This window comes from Gracilinanus agilis, chromosome 1 (genome assembly GCF_016433145.1).
Source record: "Gracilinanus agilis isolate LMUSP501 chromosome 1, AgileGrace, whole genome shotgun sequence".
Classification (NCBI taxonomy): Eukaryota; Metazoa; Chordata; class Mammalia; order Didelphimorphia; family Didelphidae; genus Gracilinanus; species Gracilinanus agilis.
In genome coordinates this window covers 397,016,201-397,040,231 of record NC_058130.1, presented here as the reverse complement: position 1 = coordinate 397,040,231, position 24,031 = coordinate 397,016,201, and the positions used below count along the sequence as shown (strand labels likewise).

Below are 24,031 nucleotides of genomic sequence, written 5' to 3'. Positions count from 1 at the left end.
ATATATATATATATATATATAAAATCTAGGCATCTCCACAAAATGGACATTCTAGGAAGAATGCACTATTGGGAAGAGAAGAGAATCACTAAGAATTAGTTTAAGAAATTCAGAAAAATAAGGAAGAATATTTGAGGTTTGGAAAGCTCAAGTGATGGCAAGATAGCAAGGCAGGTCCAGATACTGAGGGAAATTTCTGGATGGAGACACCATGCTTTAAAAGTTCAAGAGCCAGAAAAAGTACTGGGAGGGAAATGCTTCAAGAGCCTCTATAAGCTCTTCTTGAAGGGAAGGAACAGACATTTTTTTAGTCTGTAAAATCTATTAGTATCCCATTCAGAGGCTACTAATAAATCCAAGGAGCAAAATATCATTACTGTAGTCCAGTACTAGATTCAGTTTTGAAAAATCCATGAAGATTTTGCAAATTTCAACACCTAGAGGCCTCATCCTATTTAAAGAGAGTATGAGTCCCAGATCTCCCCCTTTTTTGCCCCATTCCCTCAATTCTCCCTGAAGCCCCTTAAATAATTGAAAACGTGTCTTTCCCTGCCAAGTCCTGCCCTTTTACTGCCTTTCCTCAACCTAGTTACCATATGGAGCAATTGGACCCATGAGAATGATTTGCAAATCAGTGATTTCCTTCCAAGAACAATGAATTCTTTCTTTATTCACTGACATTTTGCCATAGCCAGATGATTTTGAAGGAGCTCAATGCACATAAGAGGTTTGTCTATTCTTTCTTTCTTTCATTTTTAGATAGATTACCTTGAAAATAGTAAGGGAACTAACCTGCCTTATATATGGATATATCTATTTATTTCTCACTATAGATTCTTTTGACCAACTAATCTCCATCCCCTCATATTAGGTTTTCACCTTATCTAAATATCTAAGTTTAAGCCTTTTCCTCTTTTGCATAGGGGATACACTGGTTACAGTTTATTACATTGGTAAAATCCCTAAAAACTAGACTGAATGTAATAAATATTTAGTTGATTTAAGTACCTCAATAAAGAAGACCTCTAAATCATACATATCCACCATTGAAATAAATTCCCTCTTTGGTTTTCCATTTTCACTGTACAATATTTATAAATATATTTCATTAGTTTCAATTTTCTCCCAGTAGGTAATTCTAAATCTAAATCTAAATTATATAGATTTACCAGATGCTTTTAATCTAAATTATTATTTCCACTGAGTTTTCTGGCATTTCAGTTCACCAAATAGGTTTTAAAAGAAACATACACTCACACATACAACACAACCACTAAAAAAAGAGTGAATGGGAAAGAAATGAGTCAGGCTGATTGATTTACTAGAATTATTACTATTGGAAAAATTACTTTTATTTAGCGATATACTAAAATAAAGGCCTTCAGCTGACCCTTCTACTCTGAGCTTCTTTATTACAATGAATTCTCATTACTTTGAAGGATTTTTCTTCATTTGTTCCAATCCATAAGCTCTGAATCTAGCTTACTAATGTCTTCTTGGGAAGAGAAATAACTTCTATTGATAGGAAAGCTATGCCAAACAAATATAATATGAATAAAACTAATAATAAATTATGGCACCATTCAAAGGACTGCTATTTTTCTAGGAACCATTATATACATGATACCCAGTTTCTATTTCTAGAAATAATAAAAAGGCAATTATTCATATTAATGAAATAGGAGGTACTTTCCTCCTCCTGATAGGACTGGATAATCAGTTTAGAATCAATTTCAATTTAATAACTAAATCTACAACATTTGTAATTCAGTGAAAATATTACTGTTCCTCAATTTCCCTACAACTAAGTCTTGGGCTTTATATCAGATGACAATGCCCTTTTGTTTTTGTTTGTTTTGCCACTCTTCTGAGCATCCCATCATTTTACTTATCTAAGCACAACTGCTCTTATTTTTTTTCCATGAGTTTTTATGCAACAACTAGCTCTTTCCACCAAAAGAGAAGAATTTTCAGTGGGTTTAGTCCCTTTACTTTGGTAATAGTTTCTCATGAATTCACTATATCAGAATAGGTCTATATCGCCTAGTTGTAATGCTTTATCTGACACATATGCTCAGAAAAACATTATTACAGGATAAGAAAACTTATATAATGCAGAAAGCTACTAATTTTTTTCTTAAAATCAAAATAAATCAAATTTAAATGAAGTTAAGGCACTCAAGAAAATTTTAATGATTATGTTTATAAAAACAATAACAGACAGGTATTAATAAGATTATTGGTACTTAATGTAATTGTATAAAATGTGTATAAGTGACAAAGAAAGTATTACACTTACCAAAACTTGAAGGTCAATAAAGGATACATTGGACAAGAGACCCGGACTAGATCTCAACAGCTCCTTAGTGGATGTTTCTATTTAGAACCTATTTAGGTTTTTGTGCAGAAGACTGAACTCTTATTGAGAAACTTAACACTTATGTTTAGGACTTTCCCTGATGCTTGGTAACATCTACCCAAGATCTTTTATCTCTTCAATTCCCTCCAAGGATACATTCCTCATTATCTTTTGGTAAGAATTCTGGAGAGATAAATTGATAATGTTTATCTTGGTATTGGCCTGTACTTATGACCTTGATGCTGATTTCCCTGTGGCCACATTGAATCAAAGGCATAGTAAAAATTATATTTGATATTTAGGAAATAGGATTACAAATTGGATCATTTCATGAATTTAATTCTAATCTGAACACATCCCAAATAAATTCCAATTCCAATCCAACCATACCTATACTGATGTTTCCCAGATTTACACATCTAACCCTTATCTACCTTCCAAGCACCACTTGAATGTTGTAAACTCTAAATTTCTAAATAAAGGACCTATAATAATCTCAAATTCAATATGTCCCAAATAGAAATATTTTCAGTCACAAAATTCACTTCTCTTCTGAATATCTCTATTATTGATAGGCACTGTTATCCTCTTATTGATTTAGGCATCAGCTTTGATTCTTGACTTTCAGTAATTCCATAAAGGCAACCAGATACCAAATCATGTCCTTATAAGGCCCATGATATCTTTTCTATATATCCCACTCTCTCTCTCCAATGCAGTTGCTACTGTGGTGGAGGGCATTGTCTCTTTTTTTCTTGGATTATTGAAGGCCTTTTAAATTGTCTCTGCCTCATCTCTTAACTCACCCTAATAAATTCTCCAGACATGTATAAAATTATTTTATTAAAGTATAAGTATGAATATGGTATCTCCTCTCAAATTATATTAGTTCTAATAGCTCCCTGTTACCTCTAGGACCAAAAAATATAAACTCATTTTGGGGGCATTTATAGATCTTTACAATTTGCCTCCATCTGATTTCTCCTAATGTCTTATACCTCCTTCATGAACTTTATGGTTCCCTACTGCTATTTCCTACAGATTATTCTCCATCTCCCATGTATGTGTCTTTGGGTTTCCTTCTTATTTTTTAAAATATTATTTTTTATTCTGAAATTAAGCACCAAAAGATAATTTCCATATATAAATCAGAATGCAAAAAATATGATTTTACATGAAACTATGACTAAAGCTATGTAATATACTTCACACATTATTTTTAAAATTTCATACTTATTTCACTTCTGAACTTTAAATCTCTTCATCTAAACATTTCATTAAAAAAAGTTTTAATAATCCATTTTTATGGGGCTATTACTATCTCTCCTCTAGCTTTTCCCCATTTCCAAAAAAGCTTCAGGGACAATAAAAAATTGTAACAAATAAAAATAGTCAAACAAAATACTTCCATACTGTTTGCATGTACAAAAACATATTAATATGTGCCTCATATCTTTTCCTCTTTGTCCATAGGAAAATAACATGCTTAATCATAGGACCTCTGGAGACCATTGAGCTAATATAAACACTTCTGACTTTCAAAATTGTTTTTTTTACAAGTATATGTTCTTTTTATTTTTTAATTCATAGATAATAATAATCATTTTTTTTTAAACCCTTACCTTCCATCTTGGAATCAATACTGTGTATTGGCTCCAAGGCAGAAGAGTGGTAAGGGTAGGCAATGGGGGTCAAGTGACTTGCCCAGGGTCACACAACTGGGAAGTGTCTGAGGCCAGATTTGAACCCAAGACCTCCCGTCTCTAGGCCTGGCTCTCAATCCACTGAGCTACCCAGCTGCCCCAATAATAATCATTTTAATATGTCTTCCTAAATTAAGGATTTCCTCTTATACTTTGTCTCTTCTCCAACACTCTGCTGTTACAGTAGTAAATACCTTTGGCGAATATATAACCTCATGAGATTTTTTTTGTCACACTTGTTTATTTATCAAAGACACATGGAATAGTATTATTTATATTTTTGTGTTTTTAAAGGAATCGTGAATGATTTTAATGTCTGTGTTGGAAACATTGTATTGTTAAAAAGCCTGTAAGGCTGCCTTCTCTTCTAGTGAACTAAATATTGTTGTTGTTGATTTAATATTTATATATTCAAGCATCTATTAATATTTAGGTAGTGTATTTAGCCAACTTGACATATAAAATAAAGAGCTGGCCTAGGACTCCAGAACACCTGAGTTTAAATCCTACCTCTGACAGGTACAAGCTATGTTACTTGTGGAAGGTTATCTATCCTCTGAAGGTTCTAGTCAAATCTCTAAAATTATATATTGCAGAATAAGTGTTGGTCTGCCTTGGCAGAAAGTTTCCTCATTGGGAGTCTCATGAAACAATGAAATCATCAAAAATCTTATTCTGGTATATTCATTATATTATGCTATCTCTCTTTCTATCATCTCTCTTTTTTTATCTATCAAATCTATGTACCTATCATTTGTCTATCAGTTTTAGCTCTGACTCTGTCTCTCTTTCTCTTTTATATTTATGTATGTTTGGGAGGAGAAAGGAGAGAGAGAGAGAGAGAGAGAGAGAGAGAGAGAGAGAGAGAGAGAGAGATTTTCAAGGTATTTATCATGTTCTATTTAATTTGATCCTGAATTAGGATTATTGTCTTCATTTTACAGATGAGGAAACTGATGCACAAAAAAGTTAAGTAACCAAGGTAAATCCACACAACTAGTAACCCTCTAAAATAGATTTTAATCCAGGTGTTCTTGCTTCTAAATATCCCTTTATACACTACTAATTCTTCATTATTCTTTGATGTTCATATGAAAACCCTTTAGACAGTTCTTTAAGAGAGTAATATTTTGTAATTTCTCCAATAAAACCAATTCTGATCTCACAAAAATATTATGAAAAATGAAATTATAACTTCAAGAGGTAGAGAGGAGAACTTAATGTAGAAGATAGAGAGGAGAAATTCTGAAAGAAATTTCTGACAGTTCACTGTCCACCTCTTTTAAACTGATAAGAAAGCTAAGACTCTTGGATGTGCTCTCTTAGATTACGTTTATGCCTTCCCCTTTGGCTACTGTGTAAATTACAGAGATGCAAACAAGGTCTTGCTTCCAGGTGAACTGCCATACAGGCTTTAATTTGAAGAAAACAAAGCATTTAAAGTCACTGTCCTCTGGCTATAATGCTGAATGTTAGCAAATTGCTGAATATTTAAATGTAAGGCATGTTTCCAACCCCAAGGCTTGTCCCCCAAATGATAAGCCCTTCTTTATTAAATGAACTTTAATTGCTTAATAATTAGACCTTCTGTGTAGAGAGATGAGAATCCTGATATTCTGCCAACCAGACTAGAAGGCAAAACAGAGAAGTTAGCCATTTTCAGATTAGAATTTTAAAGATCAGTAGAGGCCCACAAGGAGAGTATGAGGGGGAAAGGAACGTCCCTGGAGAGAGAAAATCTTGGAATAAGCCTGAAGTATAAAATGCTTAATTCTCAGTGTTTCTTCTAAAAAGATAGAAATGAATTTTAGTTAAATGAATCCTCTTGTACACTTCCAGGATAGTTAAACTCATTTTTTTCCTTGTATCCTCAGAATCTGATGGAAATTTTTCCAGTTGTGGTGTGTATATATGGTATACATGTCAGGGTAGAAGTATTTTCAAGCCAGTAGTTTTGATAATTACTGTTCTTGCTATTCTAAAGCAGAGAACCACTTGTTTTTTATGTCACTGCAGCTTTAGCAGCACCTCATTCATTGCCATGGTGATTTTTGCCTCATTTTTTGTATTCACAAAGAAAGAACCCCAAATGAAAAAAATTTGGTGCTGCTGTGATTAATGTTCCCACTACCGTAGTGACAGTAATCCTGTTGGATAAATCTGTGAAAATTAGTATAATCCTTGAACGAAAATATGGTATAACCACATATGGTAGTTCAAGAGGTTGGGTAGAAAACCCAGAGATTTGATGAGAGAATTTTCAAGGAATTCTAGCTTGAAAATGTAGTCATTTCCAAGAATATGACTAGTCTAGAATGTAAATGTATGAGACAATGTTGTTCTTATTTTTAGTGAAGGGTTTTGTCCCCCATGAATGGAAAGTCTGAGTAACTGAGCTCTTATCAAAAGGCTTTTTTTTTCTCCAGAAAGAGTTATTGCATTGAGCAGGGCAGTTCCTAGGATAATGAAGAGGCCAGAACCTCATCTAGTCTCATATATCAGTATGTGAAAATTCAAATTAACAGCATAGTATGTGCAAGTTCAGATTTAAAACATAGGCCTCCTTAAAAAGTGTCAGAGAAAAAGCAGATTGAGAGGAATGTATGGGAAAAGGGTATGCTTTGCCAAAGAAATTTGTCAGTCGATTCCATATATATACAATATAGGTCTTTTAATTTTTCTTAGCAAAAGCAGAAATAATTTCTTTTCCCCACTTCCCATCAACTTATTTTAGGACTTTCTCCAATGCATAGACATGGATTAATTATATTAACTCATAACATTCTAGAAAAATATCTGAGCAATGGCAATTTATAACTTTAACTTGAAAAGTAACACATTGTCTTCTAATTCTAATCCTCAGTTGATCTCCCCAAATAACATTAAATCCAAATGATACTTAATCAAGAATTCCCACTTAGTTAGAACTTACTGATCAAGTGGACTTCCACTCTTTTCTGAAGCACTTCTAGTTAGGAAGAACCACCACTTCACAACTACCTTTGAAAAGTACCAGTTCACCTAGAAGCTTAAGTACCTATTACATGCAATGGATATTGAAAATTAAAAAGAAAAGTCTCTACTATCCAGGAACTTATATCCTCATGGAATTAATATAGAATATAAATATTTAAGCAAATAAAAAATGAATAGATTTTTTTGAGAAAATCTTGAGAGAAAATCCTCTCAAGAGATATGATACCTTTGTTGAGCACTGAATAAGTGAAGGATTATTAGAAACACAAGAGGAGGGATAGTTGGTTCTTGCCATGAAAGCAAACCAGGATAAAAGAAAATCATGGAATTGGATGATTACCTGTTGAATTTGGGGAACATCAATTAGTTCAGTTTGGCAAGATCATTGTGTGAGTGAAGATGAGCTTTGTAAAATAAGTCTAAAAACCTAAGACTAAGTCAGAATGAGGAAAGATAGGAACTTTGCTTGTTTTTCTCCTTGTTATATGAAGTCTAAATCTGCCTTTGTAATTTTAAACCATACCTCCTAGATCTTCTCTCTATTAAAAAAAATAACAACAAAACTAAACAAATTTTTAAAAAGAATCTCTAGTTCACTAGCTACACCTTCACATAATTAAAGACATCTAATATATCCTCCTAAAATGATCACTTTTCCAATTTAGATAGCCCTTGAATTTTAACCTAACTTATACAGCATGATCATCATTATTTTTTTATCTTTCTCTGGACCTAACCTATAATCCTCTAGATATTTTCCAACTAGAGTATCATGACTATCAACTCTCTCTTGCTGTATTCTATATATTTTCTTTAAATTTATAAGACAATCTATTTTGTTCATCATGCCATACCAAAGAATTATATGGAGCTTGCAATTCTCTATCACCTTATTTTTTTTTTCATTAAAATCATGGTTTAACTCTATCTCTAGCATTTTTGAATTCTATTTTTGTACCTAAGCATAAGACTTTGAGTGCATCCCCATTATATTTAATCATTTTGATTTGGGCTTAACATTTTAATCCATCAACATCGCTTTTTAAGCCAGTATTGTTATACACCTATACAAGATTCCTACATTATTGACTGCTGGGTTTTCACCATGTATAGGTACCCCCAGACTTATCATGCATTCTCTTCATCTCTCTTTTTTTATTCATTTTGCATAACCTCTGTTCCTTTCAATGTCTTATTGTGGAAGTACTAATGAAATCAACTCTATCCAGATCCATGTTCAAACCAAGCCTGAGATATTTCCTACCTGTGTGACATTTGGTAAATCATTTAAACATTAATTCCCTTACAAAAGGTCCAACTGGAAAAGAAAATGGCAAATCAGTCCACCATCCTTGCCAAGAAAACCCTATGGATAGCTATGGTCCATGGAGGTCACCTAGAGTCAAATATGACTGATGTAAGACTTAACTTACACTGAATGCCTGAACAACAACATTATTTCCAGAAAAGACATCAATAAAGTTCCCTTTGTTTCCACTATGCAAATTTCTAATTACATATACTTCCCTTATATTCCCTATTAGAATGTACCTCTCTGAGTTCTGAGTCTGTCTTACTTTTTTGTATTTCTATAGCTATCACTTAACTCCAGTACTTAACATAGTAGTAAGTGCTTAATACATGTTTTCTCATTCATTCACTCATCTGGTGCATTTATCACTTGCAGATTTATGTCCTCTGTAATAATGATGCAATTTATGATGTTATCCAAGCCATTGTTAAAAATATTAAATAGATGGAGACTGGCATAAATCTAGGGACATTCTAGGGAAACAATGACATTAAGATTATTCTTTATATCATTCAAATTAGTTATTTCCAAATCCTCAAACCTGTACCATTGTTTAGCTGGTATTTCCCTCTCTTACCCACAAGAATAGGATCTAGAACTTTGACATGATTCTCTGAATTCAGGTAAGTTGTATTTGGACAATTCTCCTTTGATCAATGAGCCTTGTCAGAAAAAAATTAATAAGAATATTCTGGCAGATATTTTACTGATAAAAGGTTATTTTTTGATGTTCGCTAGCTTTTAAATGATATATTTTAGAATTTTACTATTAATGTAAGGTGCATCTAATCCTGATTGTTTGACATTCTAATTTCCTCTCCCCACTTTTTTTTAATTGACACACTTGGCTTCTCTTTGATCTAGGATACTTTTCTAATTGTTTGAAAGGGAAAAGTGAATAACAATTCATATCTGCTTGTTCTTTCAGTGCCCTGGGATATGACTTAGGTCAGATGACATGATTTTATCCACAGCAGTTAAATCTTGTCTTATTATACCCCTAATCTTGTATGCTAATTCCTTACTGGTCATCTATTTCAGTCTTTTTTCCAGTCTAAAATCATTATTAGCAGAAAATGCAGAAACAAAAAATAACCACGTGGTTCTACCTTCTCTATGTTGTCAGTTATTTTTTTTTCCATTCTTTCTGAGTAATAGTCTTATCTGTTTTATTATTATTATTAATCCTCTCTTTTTTTTATAACCCTTACCTTCTGTATTAGAATCAATACTGTGTATTGGTTCCAAGGCAGAAGAGTTGTAAGAGCTAGGCAATGGGGGTCAAGTGACTTGCCCAGGGTCACATGGTTAGGAAGTATCTGAGGTCAAATTTGAACCCAGGACCTACCATCTCTGGGCCTGGCTCTCAATCCACTGAGCCACGCAGATACCCCCTCTTTTTTCTTGATAATTTTTTCTTTATCCACTTTTGGTTATCCTTATCATTTTAACTATTCTTAACTCATGTTGAACTTAAGCATTTCTGATAAAATCCTTTTAACACTATTGTCCTATTTTTTGTATTTACCCACTGCCCTTGCCTCCATCTTCTATATATATCTTCTAAAATCAAAATTGGCCGAAGAGTTCCCTGAGTACTTCCATCAAACTCTTTAAAAAACTTTAACTTTTTCTCATCAATGAAACTGTTTCTTTCAATTTCAAATTTTTCATTCTTGAAAGGGAGCTATACCTCCAGGTCTGCCTTTGCCCATTATTTAGCACACTGGGAAAGTACTTAAAGCACACTGCATAAATAAACAATTAAAATTTTAAAACCTTGCTACTAAAATTGGTATTAAACTTGTTAGTAAATCATAAGACTCCACTACTGAGTAGCCATAGGCAAGTGACCTGTTTTCTGTAAAATCCATTTCCTCAGCTGTCAAATGTGAATTTGACAGTACTTTATTTCTAAGATTATGTTAAGAATCAAGTGAGTTAAAGTTTATGAAGTCCGTTTTAAATCTTAAAGCATCAACTAAAAATAGCCCCAGTTTCAGCAAACTAGATTCACTAAGATTTCTGAACTTGCAAGGCCTGAAATACCTGGAACTACTTTGTGCTTGCTCAAAATACAGGGAACTGCATCTTAACTGCAGATTATCCTCTGATTTTGGCATGAAGCTAAATATCTGGTATTTCCTGTGAGTCTATTCTGTTCCTGGGGATCAACCACTGGTTAATTACTGAACTGTGTATGTATAAGGCCAACACTTCCCTCATCCTCCTCATGCTACTTACAGGTGCTCAGAGGATCAAATCATGAACATTCATAAAATCACTTATATAGAGGTTTGGGGTTTTGATTTTTTTAAATCTATTCTCTGTCACCACATTTGATCAAATGCTTTCCCCTCATTGTTTGAATGGAGAACTTCTAACTCATGCCCATGTCATCCCTGGTGATTCAATCTCCATCTCCTGGGATCAAAATGTTTTTCTCTAATTATTCTGCCTCATCTTTACTTCAGTTCTTCACCATGTCAATTCTTTTCCCAATCCATATTCTATTTTGTTTCTATCATTCCCACTATAACTCCTGCTTTAATATAAACACATCATCATTCATTAAAGGTGTCATTGTCTCATGTATTCCATAATTTGTTACTAAAAGAAACCTGACTTTCTCTAGAAGTATCTTTTTCTACTCTCCAGGATAGATTATTCGTTCTCTCAAGATCCTCAATTCACTAGACTAGGAGGATTCAGTTTTCTCTTCACCACCTTTTCTATGTATGGATTTATGGATATGTGTGTATTAATATACATACATAGACATATATGTATGCACATATCTATATACATATATGCCCACTAACATATGTGTGTGTGTGCACGCACACACACACACACACACACAACTCCCATTAACTTTACTTTATTCTACCCAAACTACCAGTTTGTAGAGTTGACCATAACTCAGGACCGTTCCAATTCCTTGATGTCAATCACTGAAATTACTCTTTCTGATCATAATTTATTTTCCATTCCTTTTGCTTTTGCTTAACTTCTAAATCTACTGTTTGTCTCCTTTGTCACTTTCAGATTTTTTTTCCCTTTGGTATTTCAATCCATTCTTGTTCTGGGCTCATTTTTTAATTTCTTTCTCCCTGAATTTATATTTAAAGGTTCAATTATTAAATTTTTCTACACCACTTTTATGTCTTAGCCTCTTATATAACAACAACAACAATTAAAATTTGTAGTGTTCCAAGTTTTGCAAATTATTAAATATGTTATACTTTATTCTCATAATAATACTGAGAGGTAAGTGTTGTCCTCATTCGACAAATAAGGAAACTAAGAATGAAAGAAGCGAAATAACTTGCCTATATAATAAATCTCACATGGATATAAGACCAGATTCAAATAATTATTCCTGATTTCAAGGAATCTTGAACTGTACTCTTTTGTGTAATCAAGCCCTTAACACCTTCTCTGTTCCTACTCTTGTTATCAAATGCCATTAGAAAATACCACACAAGTATACCAGGTGAGGCTAGTATAAATTCATGATATCTAATTTCAATCCAGTCTTCTTAGCAACACACTAGGTAATTTTTTTCTCTTAAGTTATAATATCTGATCCACCATCTATCTCTAACCAGGTGATCTTACTTGCCACACTTCTTAGAAAATTGAAGTCATCTGTCATGATATCACTTTTTTTTTCTTGCTCCTGTTATCAGAAAGTAAATAAGGTAATCTGAGTAGGTCAACGGAGGCATTTTGGGTGTGAGGAAAGATAATGGGGATATTAGGAAATTATAAGGTGATTGGAGGAGGAAAGAAGGTAAGGGAAGGTATATAGGAGATAAAGGAAATGGGGTATGTAGGAGAGGCAGCTCAAACAGGTTTATTCTCCGAGGCTTGAGACAGAGGATGCAGGGAGGAAATTAGGGCCAGTAAGAAATATTTAGGTTTTGCCTGGAGGGTTTCTCTCCTTAGTTTCAAAGTCTCTCGAGGGAGGAGTCAAAAGGGCCCCTCCCTGCCAATTGAACTGATGGCTGGAGGAAGTCTTGAGGTAGGTACTTCCTACCTAGATGGATGCCCACAGTTCTTTCAAAAAATAAAGGAAAAATGATTCCTTCCCCTGGAGCCCTTGTCTTAATTTTCAACACAATGATTCACCAGAGGGTTTGAATAGGTAACAAGGGGATTTATTAATACCAGGGTCAGTCAGAAGGGGAGAGAGGTTCAGGGTTTCTAACTGCTGCTAAGAAGAGGGTGATGGTGAAGGATGGGTGGTGGAGAGGTTTAGACAGAGAGAGTCCGGCTCTCCCAGTCAGGAAGATTTGACTGCCTTGTAAGTAAAGTCTTTATCAAATCATTAAAACTAGGAGTTACTTATTTGAGGATACTCTTCTTGCCTATAGAAACTAAACCCACAATGTTCAATCACCAAGCCCTCCCTTCCACCAGGACCCAAAGGAAATTCAGGGAAGGGGAGGGATGGAGATGGGAGATTAGGGAGAGGTCCAGAGAAATGAGATAGGTCCAAATTTCCCCAAAACAAAATAAGCTCAGGCCAAGGCAGAAGCAATTAGGCCAAAGCTGACACGTTAAGCCAAAGCAAAAGCCTGCAGCCACAGTGAAAGCCAGAAGGCAAAAGCCCCGTTAGTTGGAACTTCAACTCTATTTTTAGCTTTAAGTTCTAACTGACTTTCTGAAGATTCTAAGATGTTTAACTGACTTTTTGTGACTGTTAGAAATTACAGAAGCAAAAAGTTACTGTTAGCCACCTTGCATTACACTCCATACTTCAAAATCTCTCCACATGTTCTCTTCTTTATGCTCTTTTTTTGAAATGAGCAGCTATTCTCTTCATCACAGTTACCATCTCTATTTAAGCCTTTGATTCCATCCTATTTTGTCTCTTTCATGCCACATCTGGAATTAATGTCCCAGCCAATCTTTCTCTTTCTATCAGTTTTTCCCCATACTTTTTTAAAGGCCTTCCAAACTTTTAAAGTACATGCATTTGTCCCTGCAATCTTCTTAAATTTTATACACATCCCTTTCACTGGAAAAAAAGAAAAACTATGGAGTTATATATTTCTGATGTCTCCAACTCCTCACCACCCACTCCCTTATTAGCATCTTAAAGTAGTTTCTATCTTCACAACTCTGCTGAAACATATTTGCAAGATTACCTATGATGTTTTTACACTAATGACTTTATCTCAGTCTTCATAATCTCTTTGATAATACTGGCCATGATTTTTTCCTAGATACCCTTCCTGACATATGTTCTATCTCTGAAGTTATCTAAGAAGACAAGTCTGTAACAAATAATTGTTTCTATTAAATGTCCATCTTTGGTTTTGACTCAAAAACATTAATGCATGAGGGAAACTGAAAATTTTTGTCAACACTGCAGATATGTAGTCTAGTAGACAGACATGCCTAAGGTGACAAATTAGCCAGTTTTCAAGGGTACATTTGCATTTTCATGACCATATTAACTCCCCTCTCCTAACCACTTATGAGACTGATACAGTAGTAACCATTTTGACTATTCACTGTACTTTAGATTATTACCCAAGTAAAAATGACTCTCACTAACTTGATTTCCCATTTTGATATATTATAAAATTTTAGTATAACTAATGCTAATTATGTGGATATTTCCTAACACATGACTATTAAGTCTTTTTTAAATCCTCTCCATACCTTACTGAAATTTTCCCCTTCTACCTCACAAAACTATTTTTTATTTCCTTAATTTTCTAAGGTAATATTGTGTTCACAATTGTCTCTGTCATACACTCTTCTTAACATTTAATCTCTAAATAAGCAGTGACTATGTTTTCTAATTTTTATTTACTTTATCAGAGGTAAAAGTAATGTCTTAGAAATTCCACAGAATTTAGGAGATTCTTGAGTTTAGTTACCACTTTGGGGATTTGTTACTTGTGTAATAAAGGACAAGTTAAAATTAACCTCTAATATAATTCAGTTTTCTTGTCCAATACTAAAGGGTTTTTTTTTTAATTTTTAGCTGTATGAGGTAAGAGTTCACTTAGAGTTGTATGTGCATCATTCTTTAAAGAAGCACATGAAGATCCTTCAGCCTTCACTGAAGTCATTTTTAAAATAATGCATTTCTTTCTTATGACTATCTTTAAATTTAAGTGAATGGTATGTTGCATTTACACATGTTTCTTGAAGAGTTAACATGCAATTCTAGGCCTATAACTCTTTTTGTGTCCTACAATGATTATGAATTAGGTTCAATTCAATAAGATATAAGTACTAATATCCAATAATCTATTAGGAATACCTTTGATGCGAATCTAGCATTGTAGTTCATGAGTTACTTTTTTCAAAAAGCTGGATTTCCTTTGTAGTAAAAAAAATGCCAGAAATGATGTTGCTAATTTCATGTGTCAAAAAGATACCTAGCTTATTTTGAGATTGCCAAATATTTCGTGGTTAAATTTTACATTGTGGTGAGTTTTTCATCTTATCTGAATTATTCTGAATATTCTAGCAAAGAAGTGAATTATTCAGATTGTGGAATCCATATTGCATAGAGGGGTTCAAGCTGCAGCACAGAATTCCATAGTGCCCCCCGGAACTCTAAGAGAGGGGGCAGTTAAAGGCAGTTGGAGTCCTGGTATAAAAAGGCAGGACACCTGGCTTGCAGGATCTTGGGTGTTGGGTGTTGGGTGTTGGGTGTTGGGTCCTGATCCTGATCTGGGTGTTGTCTCTGAAATCTGTGTGGCTCTGACCTGAGCCATTCAGTCACTGAGAGCCAAAGTGGTTTTACTTTTGTTAGACCTTCAAACAATACCACAGTCCACCTTAGTTTAGCTATCTAGGTTTAGTAAGAAGAATATTTTGAGGCTTAGAGTGATGATCAGCCATTCAAGATACTTTTCCCCCTTTGGGGGGATGGGCTACTTTTGACATAACTGTTTAGGTAGTTTTTTTCCTTACCTATAAATCCTAAGCCATTTCCTCTTTCCCATTCCCTGTTATCATTAAACCTTTATCATCTAAGAACAGTGTCTGAGTACAGATATTATGGGGAAATACATCCTCCATTAGCCAAATTCCTCTTACTGGTGGCCCTGGAGTTAATCCTAACCTCTGAGTCAGTGAGCTTCTAAGACATCAAGTTTCACCAATTCTATCCTGTGAGGAAATAATTCAGAGAAAGATATCATCATAAGGAGTTTAGCCTTTCTCAACTTACCATCTAGGTCCAGAAGTTATCAAGCCAGATTGTCCACCATTACCAAACTGTCAATTGACTTCCGACTGCTTAGTGGTAATGGGGAGGTGAAGGAGCACTTCCATAAGTTCCAGCCCCTCCCTTCCAGTCAAGCCTAACTCTGTGTGTGTGTGTGTGTGTGTGTGTGTGTGTGTGTGTGTGTGTGTGTGTCTCCAAAGACCTGGGATTAGGGAGACTTCATCGCTACTGACCCCTGACATCTTATAGTTCCCCTAATCCCATAGGATTTTATCCACTCAATACATAAACACATATATACATATTTTAATAATTGGTATGAAAACTACAAATCAATTAGGTCAGTTCCATTCATCATAATCTAAGACCATGACGAGTAGATTATAAATTTATTACATGTACTCACTTAAAAAATGTAAACTCAATGCTTCAAACTATATCTTACATGCAGAAGGCCCTTAATAAATGTGAGTTGAACTAGAAGTTTCCCAGTAGTTTAGTATGTATTTTAAAGTCAAGTCTTAGCTGAGTTTTTTTCACCTAAGATTCAAATATTAACTGTTCTTAGAGTGAAAAAAGTCTCATTCCCCCTCAAAAATCATTGTATTACCATTCACTGGTATACCAGAGTAGGAGAGGACCTAAAAAATTATGAGAAAGCACTTTGAAAATTGAAAGTTTTATATAAAATCTAAATGCTACAATTTCCAATATAACACTTTGAAAAGTATTCTGTTTAAGGAACAGCTCATATTTATGCTAATCAGTACTAATTTTTGCAAGATTTTTTTTTTAGTAGACTATACCAGGCTACACAGCAAACCTACAGATTGGACTTTGAGCAATGAGCCAGTACATTTGTTAATTGATTTCTTTTGGCTTTCACCCAGTGGTAAGTCCAGCAGAGATATAGATTGCTACTTTAAATTGAGACCTAAATGAAGAGAAGAGAATTGGAGGTGTAGACGGTGTTAGGTTGTTCAAATCAATCTGTAGTGTTGGAGTGAAGGTGGAATTGAGGAGGCCAAGGATAACAATATTTTTCAAGTATTGGACCTATTTTAATTTTGCTAGTAGGAATCAGGTAGGTGTAGGGTATTGAATACATTTGGTTTTCTGATTTAAGTATAAAAATACTCCATAGCTGTTTGAGAAAAAAGATATAGATTTGAAAAGGGGAAAAAAACAGTAAAAGAAAGGAAGGAAAGACAGATATAGATAGATAGAAATGTAGACAGAAAGACAGAGAAAGAGAGACAGAAACCGAAAGACCAAGAGAGAATCAGAGCAAGACAGAAAATAGTAGTGAGGAATAGCCTTCTTAAAAGTTCTTATCACCGGATGAGCTATAAAATATATTTAAATTCTGCGATTTATCAGTTCTTTTGCTATTCCAATGGTTCATTCAAACATTTGACTTGGCAAGTTGTAGAATTCTAGATTTCCATGTAGAAGGGGCCATGGAGACTATTTAGTTTCAACTTTCCCCCTAAGATAACTTCCTTCACTGAGGTTTACTCACAAGTATCATCATTTAAATATCTTCTTTCATCATAGAATAGAAACCCCTTTCTCATGTAGACATAATGAGGTGAATGTTTGGCTCAAGAAAATATGTCAGAAAGTGTTCATAATTGTTTCTCTCTCTGTGGGAAAAATGTGTTTTTTTTATTATTGTTACTACTCATTTATGAATCCTTTGTTCTCTATGACCTCATAATATTAGTCCAAGTATTACTTACTTAGAATAATTAACAAAAAATCATATTTTCTGTGCATATGTATTATAATTGCATTTCATATAAACTATCATCCTTTTTTTTTTCCCTAGGGCCATTGCGGTTTCTTTCTCAAACAGAATCTGTCACAGCCTTCATGGGAGACACAGTATTATTAAAATGTGAAGTTGTAGGGGAGCCTATGCCAACAATACATTGGCAAAAGAACCAAGAAGATCTAGTTCTGAATCCTGGTGATTCTCGGATTGTTATATTGCCCTCTGGAGCTCTACAGATTAGTAGACTTCAACCAGGAGACAATGGAATCTACCGATGCCTTGCCAGGAATCCAGCTAGCTCAAGAACTGGAAATGAAGCAGAAATTAGAATTTTGTCAGGTACCATATACTTTCTTCCTCAGCCATTTCTGAATTTTATTTTTTGGAAGTTTCCTGACTCAACTTATTTTAGTGCTAAATATTCATATGTAATTGTCAACACATCAATTTAGGTCCATTTTATTTTATCATTTCAATAGAGTATACCTAAAGAATTTTTCCATCTCTTATAAAACAAGATTTCTAGAAGAACAGTGTGTGTCTGTGCGTGTCTGAGAGAGAGAGATTGATTTGAGTGGATCTTTTAACTTAACAGTTTCTTTATTTGTATTCATTTAGGGTTGAAGAGGGGACCGCTTTTCATAAGACTTTATGGGCATTGCATTTTCTCAGGTTATAATAGAGTTAAAGTTAGAAGGGATCTTAAAAGTCATATAATCTAGCCCCTTCATTTTAGCATATTTCAAAATAGTTATAATTTAGGTTATAATGCTAAATGGGGATAGGATAAGTTAACATTTTCCTTAGCTAACTTCAGAAAATGAGAAAAAAATAGAACCAAAAAAATGATATGATATAGTGGACAGAGACCTGGCTTCCAAGTCAGGAAGCCCTGGACTCATATCTACCTTATTTATGATGCATTCTAATTTTATTACTCTGAGAAAAATCACTTAACTTCTTAGTGGTTCAACCAACCTTTTAAAGTTTTAAATTCCCAATTCCATTGATAAGAGTTACTTTATTGGGAGCTCTATATATCAATAAAACCATAGGTTCAGCCTTAGAAACATAACATAAAGAAAATCTAGGATGAGTCTTTGGAGTATGATTAATTAGGAAGTTCTCCAAATGAAGTCTTTGCTTTTGCAGCAAAAGGCTAAAATGAGAGGGAAACAGGACTTGTGTCTACATGAGCAAAAACAGTTATTCAATTCGATGAACAGAAATCTGAAACTTTTATCTATATAGGGCTATTGATACAATTGTTTTGATTGAATTGAACAATGAACTGAATCAAACAACAGGCAGGTCAATACAGTTGAACAACCGATTTCTCTTGGGATTTAAAAAATAAAAAATGCGACTAGGCTGATCGAATTAGATGTTTATTCTCAGTCATAATGATAGAACCAATTATGCATATAACCAAACAAAAAAGTCAAGGAAATCAGTTTTTTACATTGTACTATAAAATTAGTCAATTGAATCAATGCAATTCAATCCAGTTTGGGGTTAAATTACCTGTCTCTCAGGGTTATATAAAGACAAAGCCAAGAATAGTGGTGGATTTTGCTGGGAATTCATGCTAGTAGAAGTAATAAATAAGAGGAAATTGAAAAAAACAACAACTAATAGTACATAATTGGCCAAAACCCAGAAATTGGTAAACGTTTAGAACCATAAATTGTATGCAGGAATATGCTTGTAAGTGTTTAGTAAAATGTTTCACTGGAAGGAAAAAAATAAAAGAGGAGACATGACACACTTTTAACTTTACCTGGAATTATTAACATTTCCTCTATCTCTTTATGTGTAAAACAGTCAACAATACAGCCAATCAAGCTCTGAGTTATAGTTTACTGATTTCAGATATATAAATGCTCATACTTAAATAATGAATGAGCAGCTCTTGAGAGTCTGTTGGAACTGCCACCAGTATACTGCTTGATATATACAGTCAGATTCTGGTGCTAATGTGAGAGAGAAATCTTAATATCTACAGTGGATTTCATCCTAGATATTTCAGAGAACAATGACCATAAATGACCATAAATTTATATAGAGCTTTCTTTGGAATTGGATCCAAATGTGGACTTGCTTTACTTTTAAGACAATAAGACAATGTTTCTTGGAGACAAAAGAAAAAGATTTTTGGCATAGTAATGCTTCCATTAATGGCAAAGGATAGCCTCTGATATGCCCATTCTGTTTCTGATGTTAAAAGACAAATACTAAAATGAACAATTGTATACAATTTATGAGGCAGATAAATATAAAGTATGATAAAGAAAAATGTATTGAGTTCTTTCTCTACATTAAACACTGGTGACACGAGGAATGTACACCCCTGATTTCAACTAGCATATAGTTTAGTTAGGAAGTTAGATGGACATTAAATGATAAGTATAAAAATAATAATAATAATAACACAGAATAAACAAATGCATAGCAGTTGTGGTATAATAAACAAGAAGCTGACCTTAGAGCCAGAGCGATACCTGAGTTCAAGCTTTCCTCTGACACTCTGGCTGAGTAGCATTGGATAAGTTATTGAACCTCTCATTTCTCTTTACAACTCAGAGATGCAGAAAAGCTGCTAATCTGCATTGATAGAGGAAATCTCACTTGGGAGTTCCTTATATCAATGAAATTACTACTTTAGTCCTGGTATTAAGTATATATAATATTGTTTAGATAATATATTCCCTATGAGTTGAAAGAAGTCATTATGGTGGCTGGGATGAGAGAGTTTGACTAAAAGGACTGGAATGAAGTTTCACTGTGTTTGTGTGTTTGCTCATTCTGTGAATAAACTTCCCCAATGGCTTTACCAGCCAGAAGGCAATGAGAAAGCATAGCATTGGAGACAGATAGTACAGAGAGTAAAGTGATAGTCTTGGAGTCAGGAAAATCTGGATTTAAATTCTTCCTCAAGCACTTATTAGCCATACTACCTTACTAGGGCAAGTTTTTGAACTTCTTATTCCTTCATCTATAAAAAGAGTGGGTAGAAATCAATAGCATTCAAAATCACTTTCAGCTCTAAATTTATACTCTTATATTGCTGTGATCTATTGTACAAAGCTCAATTCAAATGCCACTTCCCTTATTTAACCAATATTAACAAATCTGAACCATAAAAAGTAGAGACACACTCCTTTGAACTTTTTCTGTTAGTTATATCTAGATTTGGTTCCAGATTGCAGTTGTGTGTGTGTGTGTGTGTGTTTATGTGTGTGTGTTTTATTTCCCCTACTAGATTATAAATGCCTTAATTTGACACTTCCCATGTTATTTTCATCATTTTATCACCCTCGTCACATAGAATAATTTCCCCCAAATAGGAAGTACTGGAGGAACTTTTGAATTAAATCAAGACCAGACTGAGGAATAGAGGGATTGCCTCTCTGGACTAGAGTTATCTTGTATCCAGGCCACTATTCTTTTGCTAACAATGTCCCCAAGGGATAGTATTGGAGAGGGTGTGTCAACTTGAAAGGCATTTTTCAGCTCAACTTCTCATAGTAACCATTTGTGTGTATCATTTGTAAGTGTTTCAGAAGCTTTTTATTTTTTTTAAAATCCACTTGTTATAAGCTCTGGCAGTAATAAGCTTCCTGAGTTTATTACCCAATCAGTTTTCTAGCACTTGATTAATTAGAATGTGGAAAAGCATTTAATATAGAAGCTCAACTTATCACTAACATGACTTAAAACCAATTGTGGAAGTGTGTGTGTGTGTGTGTGTGTGTGTGTGTGTGAGAGAGAGAGAGAGAGAGAGAGAGAGAGAGAGAGAGAGAGAGAGAGAGATGGGAGGAGCCAATCTTGATAAAATGCTGTTTATAAAATTAATTGTCTAAAAATGGCTAATTCTCTATTTGCAATAAAAAACAATAAGCTTCATAGTTATTAAAGCTTTTCTTTGCCAAGTCACTTTTTATCTTGCTTTCATTTGTAATAGAATAATTTCCTCTACTGATATGCAGCATTGTGTTTGCCAGATGCTTTATGTACAACAACACAGAGCAAGCTAAAAAGAAGAGGGAGACAAGTGTTCAAATGCAGTTGACTTCCCCCCCTTTTATTTATTGATCCTTCTAAGCTGTGCATAGATCAGGGTGCAGGAGATTGTTACTTGTATTTCAATACATGTTGTTACTTGCATTTCTATAAGATGGGTCCAAGACAATTTTTTACTTCTGACATTTGTGTTTACCATTTATCTGTTTTAGAATGCTAATGTCTGTCAGCACCTAATTTTATTACCTGGTTAAATTATAGAAGATTATTAACCAGGTGGTTTTCCAGAAAAAATAGACTTTTTCTTATCATTGAAATTATTTGCTCCTATTCAAAGCTTAGAAAAGTGGTAAATAATCAAACTTGTCTGTTAATGTTATAAAAATATTTGAAGACTTAAGAAGACTTACATATATTTAACACCCTGTGGATGCTTATAATATATGTAAATTCAGTTTTCTTTAGAAAAAATCAATTTAATTGCAAGCATTTTGAAACACCAATTGTATGTGGGGCAATGTGTTAGGTACAGGCAGGATTTACAAAATTTAGATAATATGGTAGTCTTGGCACTCATGGAGTTAAAATTTGGAAAATTCATTATTGGTTGGGAAGCATCAAGAATGACTTGCTGGATAGAGGTCATCATTTTAGAACTTCACAATCAGTAAGAATCTAGCAAAAGAAAGGTTGAAGCAGTAGGGAAAGGAGAAGGTATTAGTGATGCAAGTCATAATCTAACCTAGGTTAGAGTGTATAGAGAGTCTAGGGCACATTCCATAGATTAATTTGATTGAAGCTTACAGTTCATTTGTAGATGGGATTAGTATGAGATAAGCACAAAAAAGTAGAGTGGCACCATCATAGGGACACTTGAATACTAGACAAAGGAATTTGAACAATACTTGATGGGCAATAGGTAATCATTGAAGTGTTTTGTACAGAGGTGTAATATGACCATATCTATTTATAAAAAAAAAGTTGATACTGGTATATTGAGCTATGTAGAAGAAAGAGTGGGGACTTGTGAGGAAATGATTGGAACAGATCAGGTAGAGAACATGTGGTAGTAAGATGGTAGCAATGAGTATAAAGGTTAAGGGATTGGTTTGTAAGCTACTTCTGAAATAAAATCCATAGGTCTAATAACTAACTATATATGAGAAATGAGAAAGAGGGAATAGTCATATAATACAAATTTTTTTAACAAGGAAGCCAGCAGGGATGGTGATACCACTAACAAATAGACTGAAGTCAGAGGAAAGACTAGGTTTAAAAAAACAATTAATTATTATTATGATTATTAATTAATAACATAAATAAAAAGAAATACTGTATTGTGGAAATATTGCTGTGCAGTCAAGGATTTGAGGTAAGGACTAGAGGAATAGAATTATATTTTTACTTGCATAAAGTTTTTATTGAAATTATCTGATTAAATAAAATTGCCTAGGGAAAAAATATTGAGAAAGAAGGGAAAAAAGGCAAAATATACAGAATTTGAAAAGGTAGAGAAAAGATGTTGAGACAATGACAGAGAAAAGGAACAATGGCATCAGAACAGTAGGAAACTCAATAGTATAGAGTGTCAGACTAATTAATGAATTGCCAACATATTCTGTGGATTTGTTTTCATGTAAACTTTTATTTATGACATACAGTTTATTACGTTATATAGTTCATATCACAGGACCTGTATTATTATAATAAAGTCTATTTTATTCAGCTATAGAAAAGTCCATTTGCTGAGTTATATATTAGGTTGCTGAATTATCATTTTGAGTACCTGGTTACTTAAAATAATAATGTGCATTAACAGTTCTTTTTCAGATTTCTTGATAATCAAATTGAATTGATTTTATCATTTGGTGGTCCGATCTATTGCACTACTTGTAATCAACTAAATTTGAGGCCTATTAGCCTTGGTCATATTGTTTTTATTTAATTGTCTTATTATATTATTGAATATCATTTTATATAAATTAGTTTCACTGAAATGATTCTAGGTTGGTATATTACTTAATAAGATTATATTTTTCTATCTTACTTATATTTTCTGTCTATCTTTTTTCTCTCCCTGACTCTGATATATTTAGCAATTAAATGATTCAGTCTTAGAGACTTATGTAGGGAAACAAAGAGATTAAATGATTTTCAGTATGTGTCAGAGATAGATCTAGAACCTTGGTCTTCCTGATTCCAAGATTTGTTTTCTATCTATTGTATCAAACTGCCCTACCCAACTGCCTATCTCTGTATTTCTCTGTCACTCTGTGTGTGTGTGTGTATACATATATATGTAATAAATATACATACATAAAATGTGTGTATATGTATGGAATATATACATTCCTATTATATATTCCTATATTTACATTCCTATTATATATATTCCTATATTTACACGTATTTGAATTAAGTTAGAATAAAAAATACAATCCTCAGAAGCAAAAAGGGACTTCGATTTTAATTGCTCAAAGAAGGGAAGGCAAGGATAGGATCATAGATTATTTCATATGTCTTCTTTGGGGCAAAATTTAGTCATTATAATTTTACAAGATTCAATTTCCATTGTTTTTTGGTGGTTCTTTCCATTTAACTTCATGAAGCTTTTATATATATATATATATATATATATATATATATATATATATATATATATATATATATATATCTGAAA

At 33.5% G+C, this 24,031-nt stretch overlaps 1 protein-coding gene across 1 annotated transcript in view; it reads left to right on the top strand.

Annotated features, from left to right (window-relative positions):
* DCC (DCC netrin 1 receptor) overlaps positions 1-24,031 on the top strand; it is a 941,371-nt gene that overhangs the window by 154,723 nt on the left and 762,617 nt on the right. The window contains 1 exon segment of the mRNA XM_044681552.1: positions 17,383-17,667. Coding sequence (XP_044537487.1) covers positions 17,383-17,667 — 285 coding nt within the window.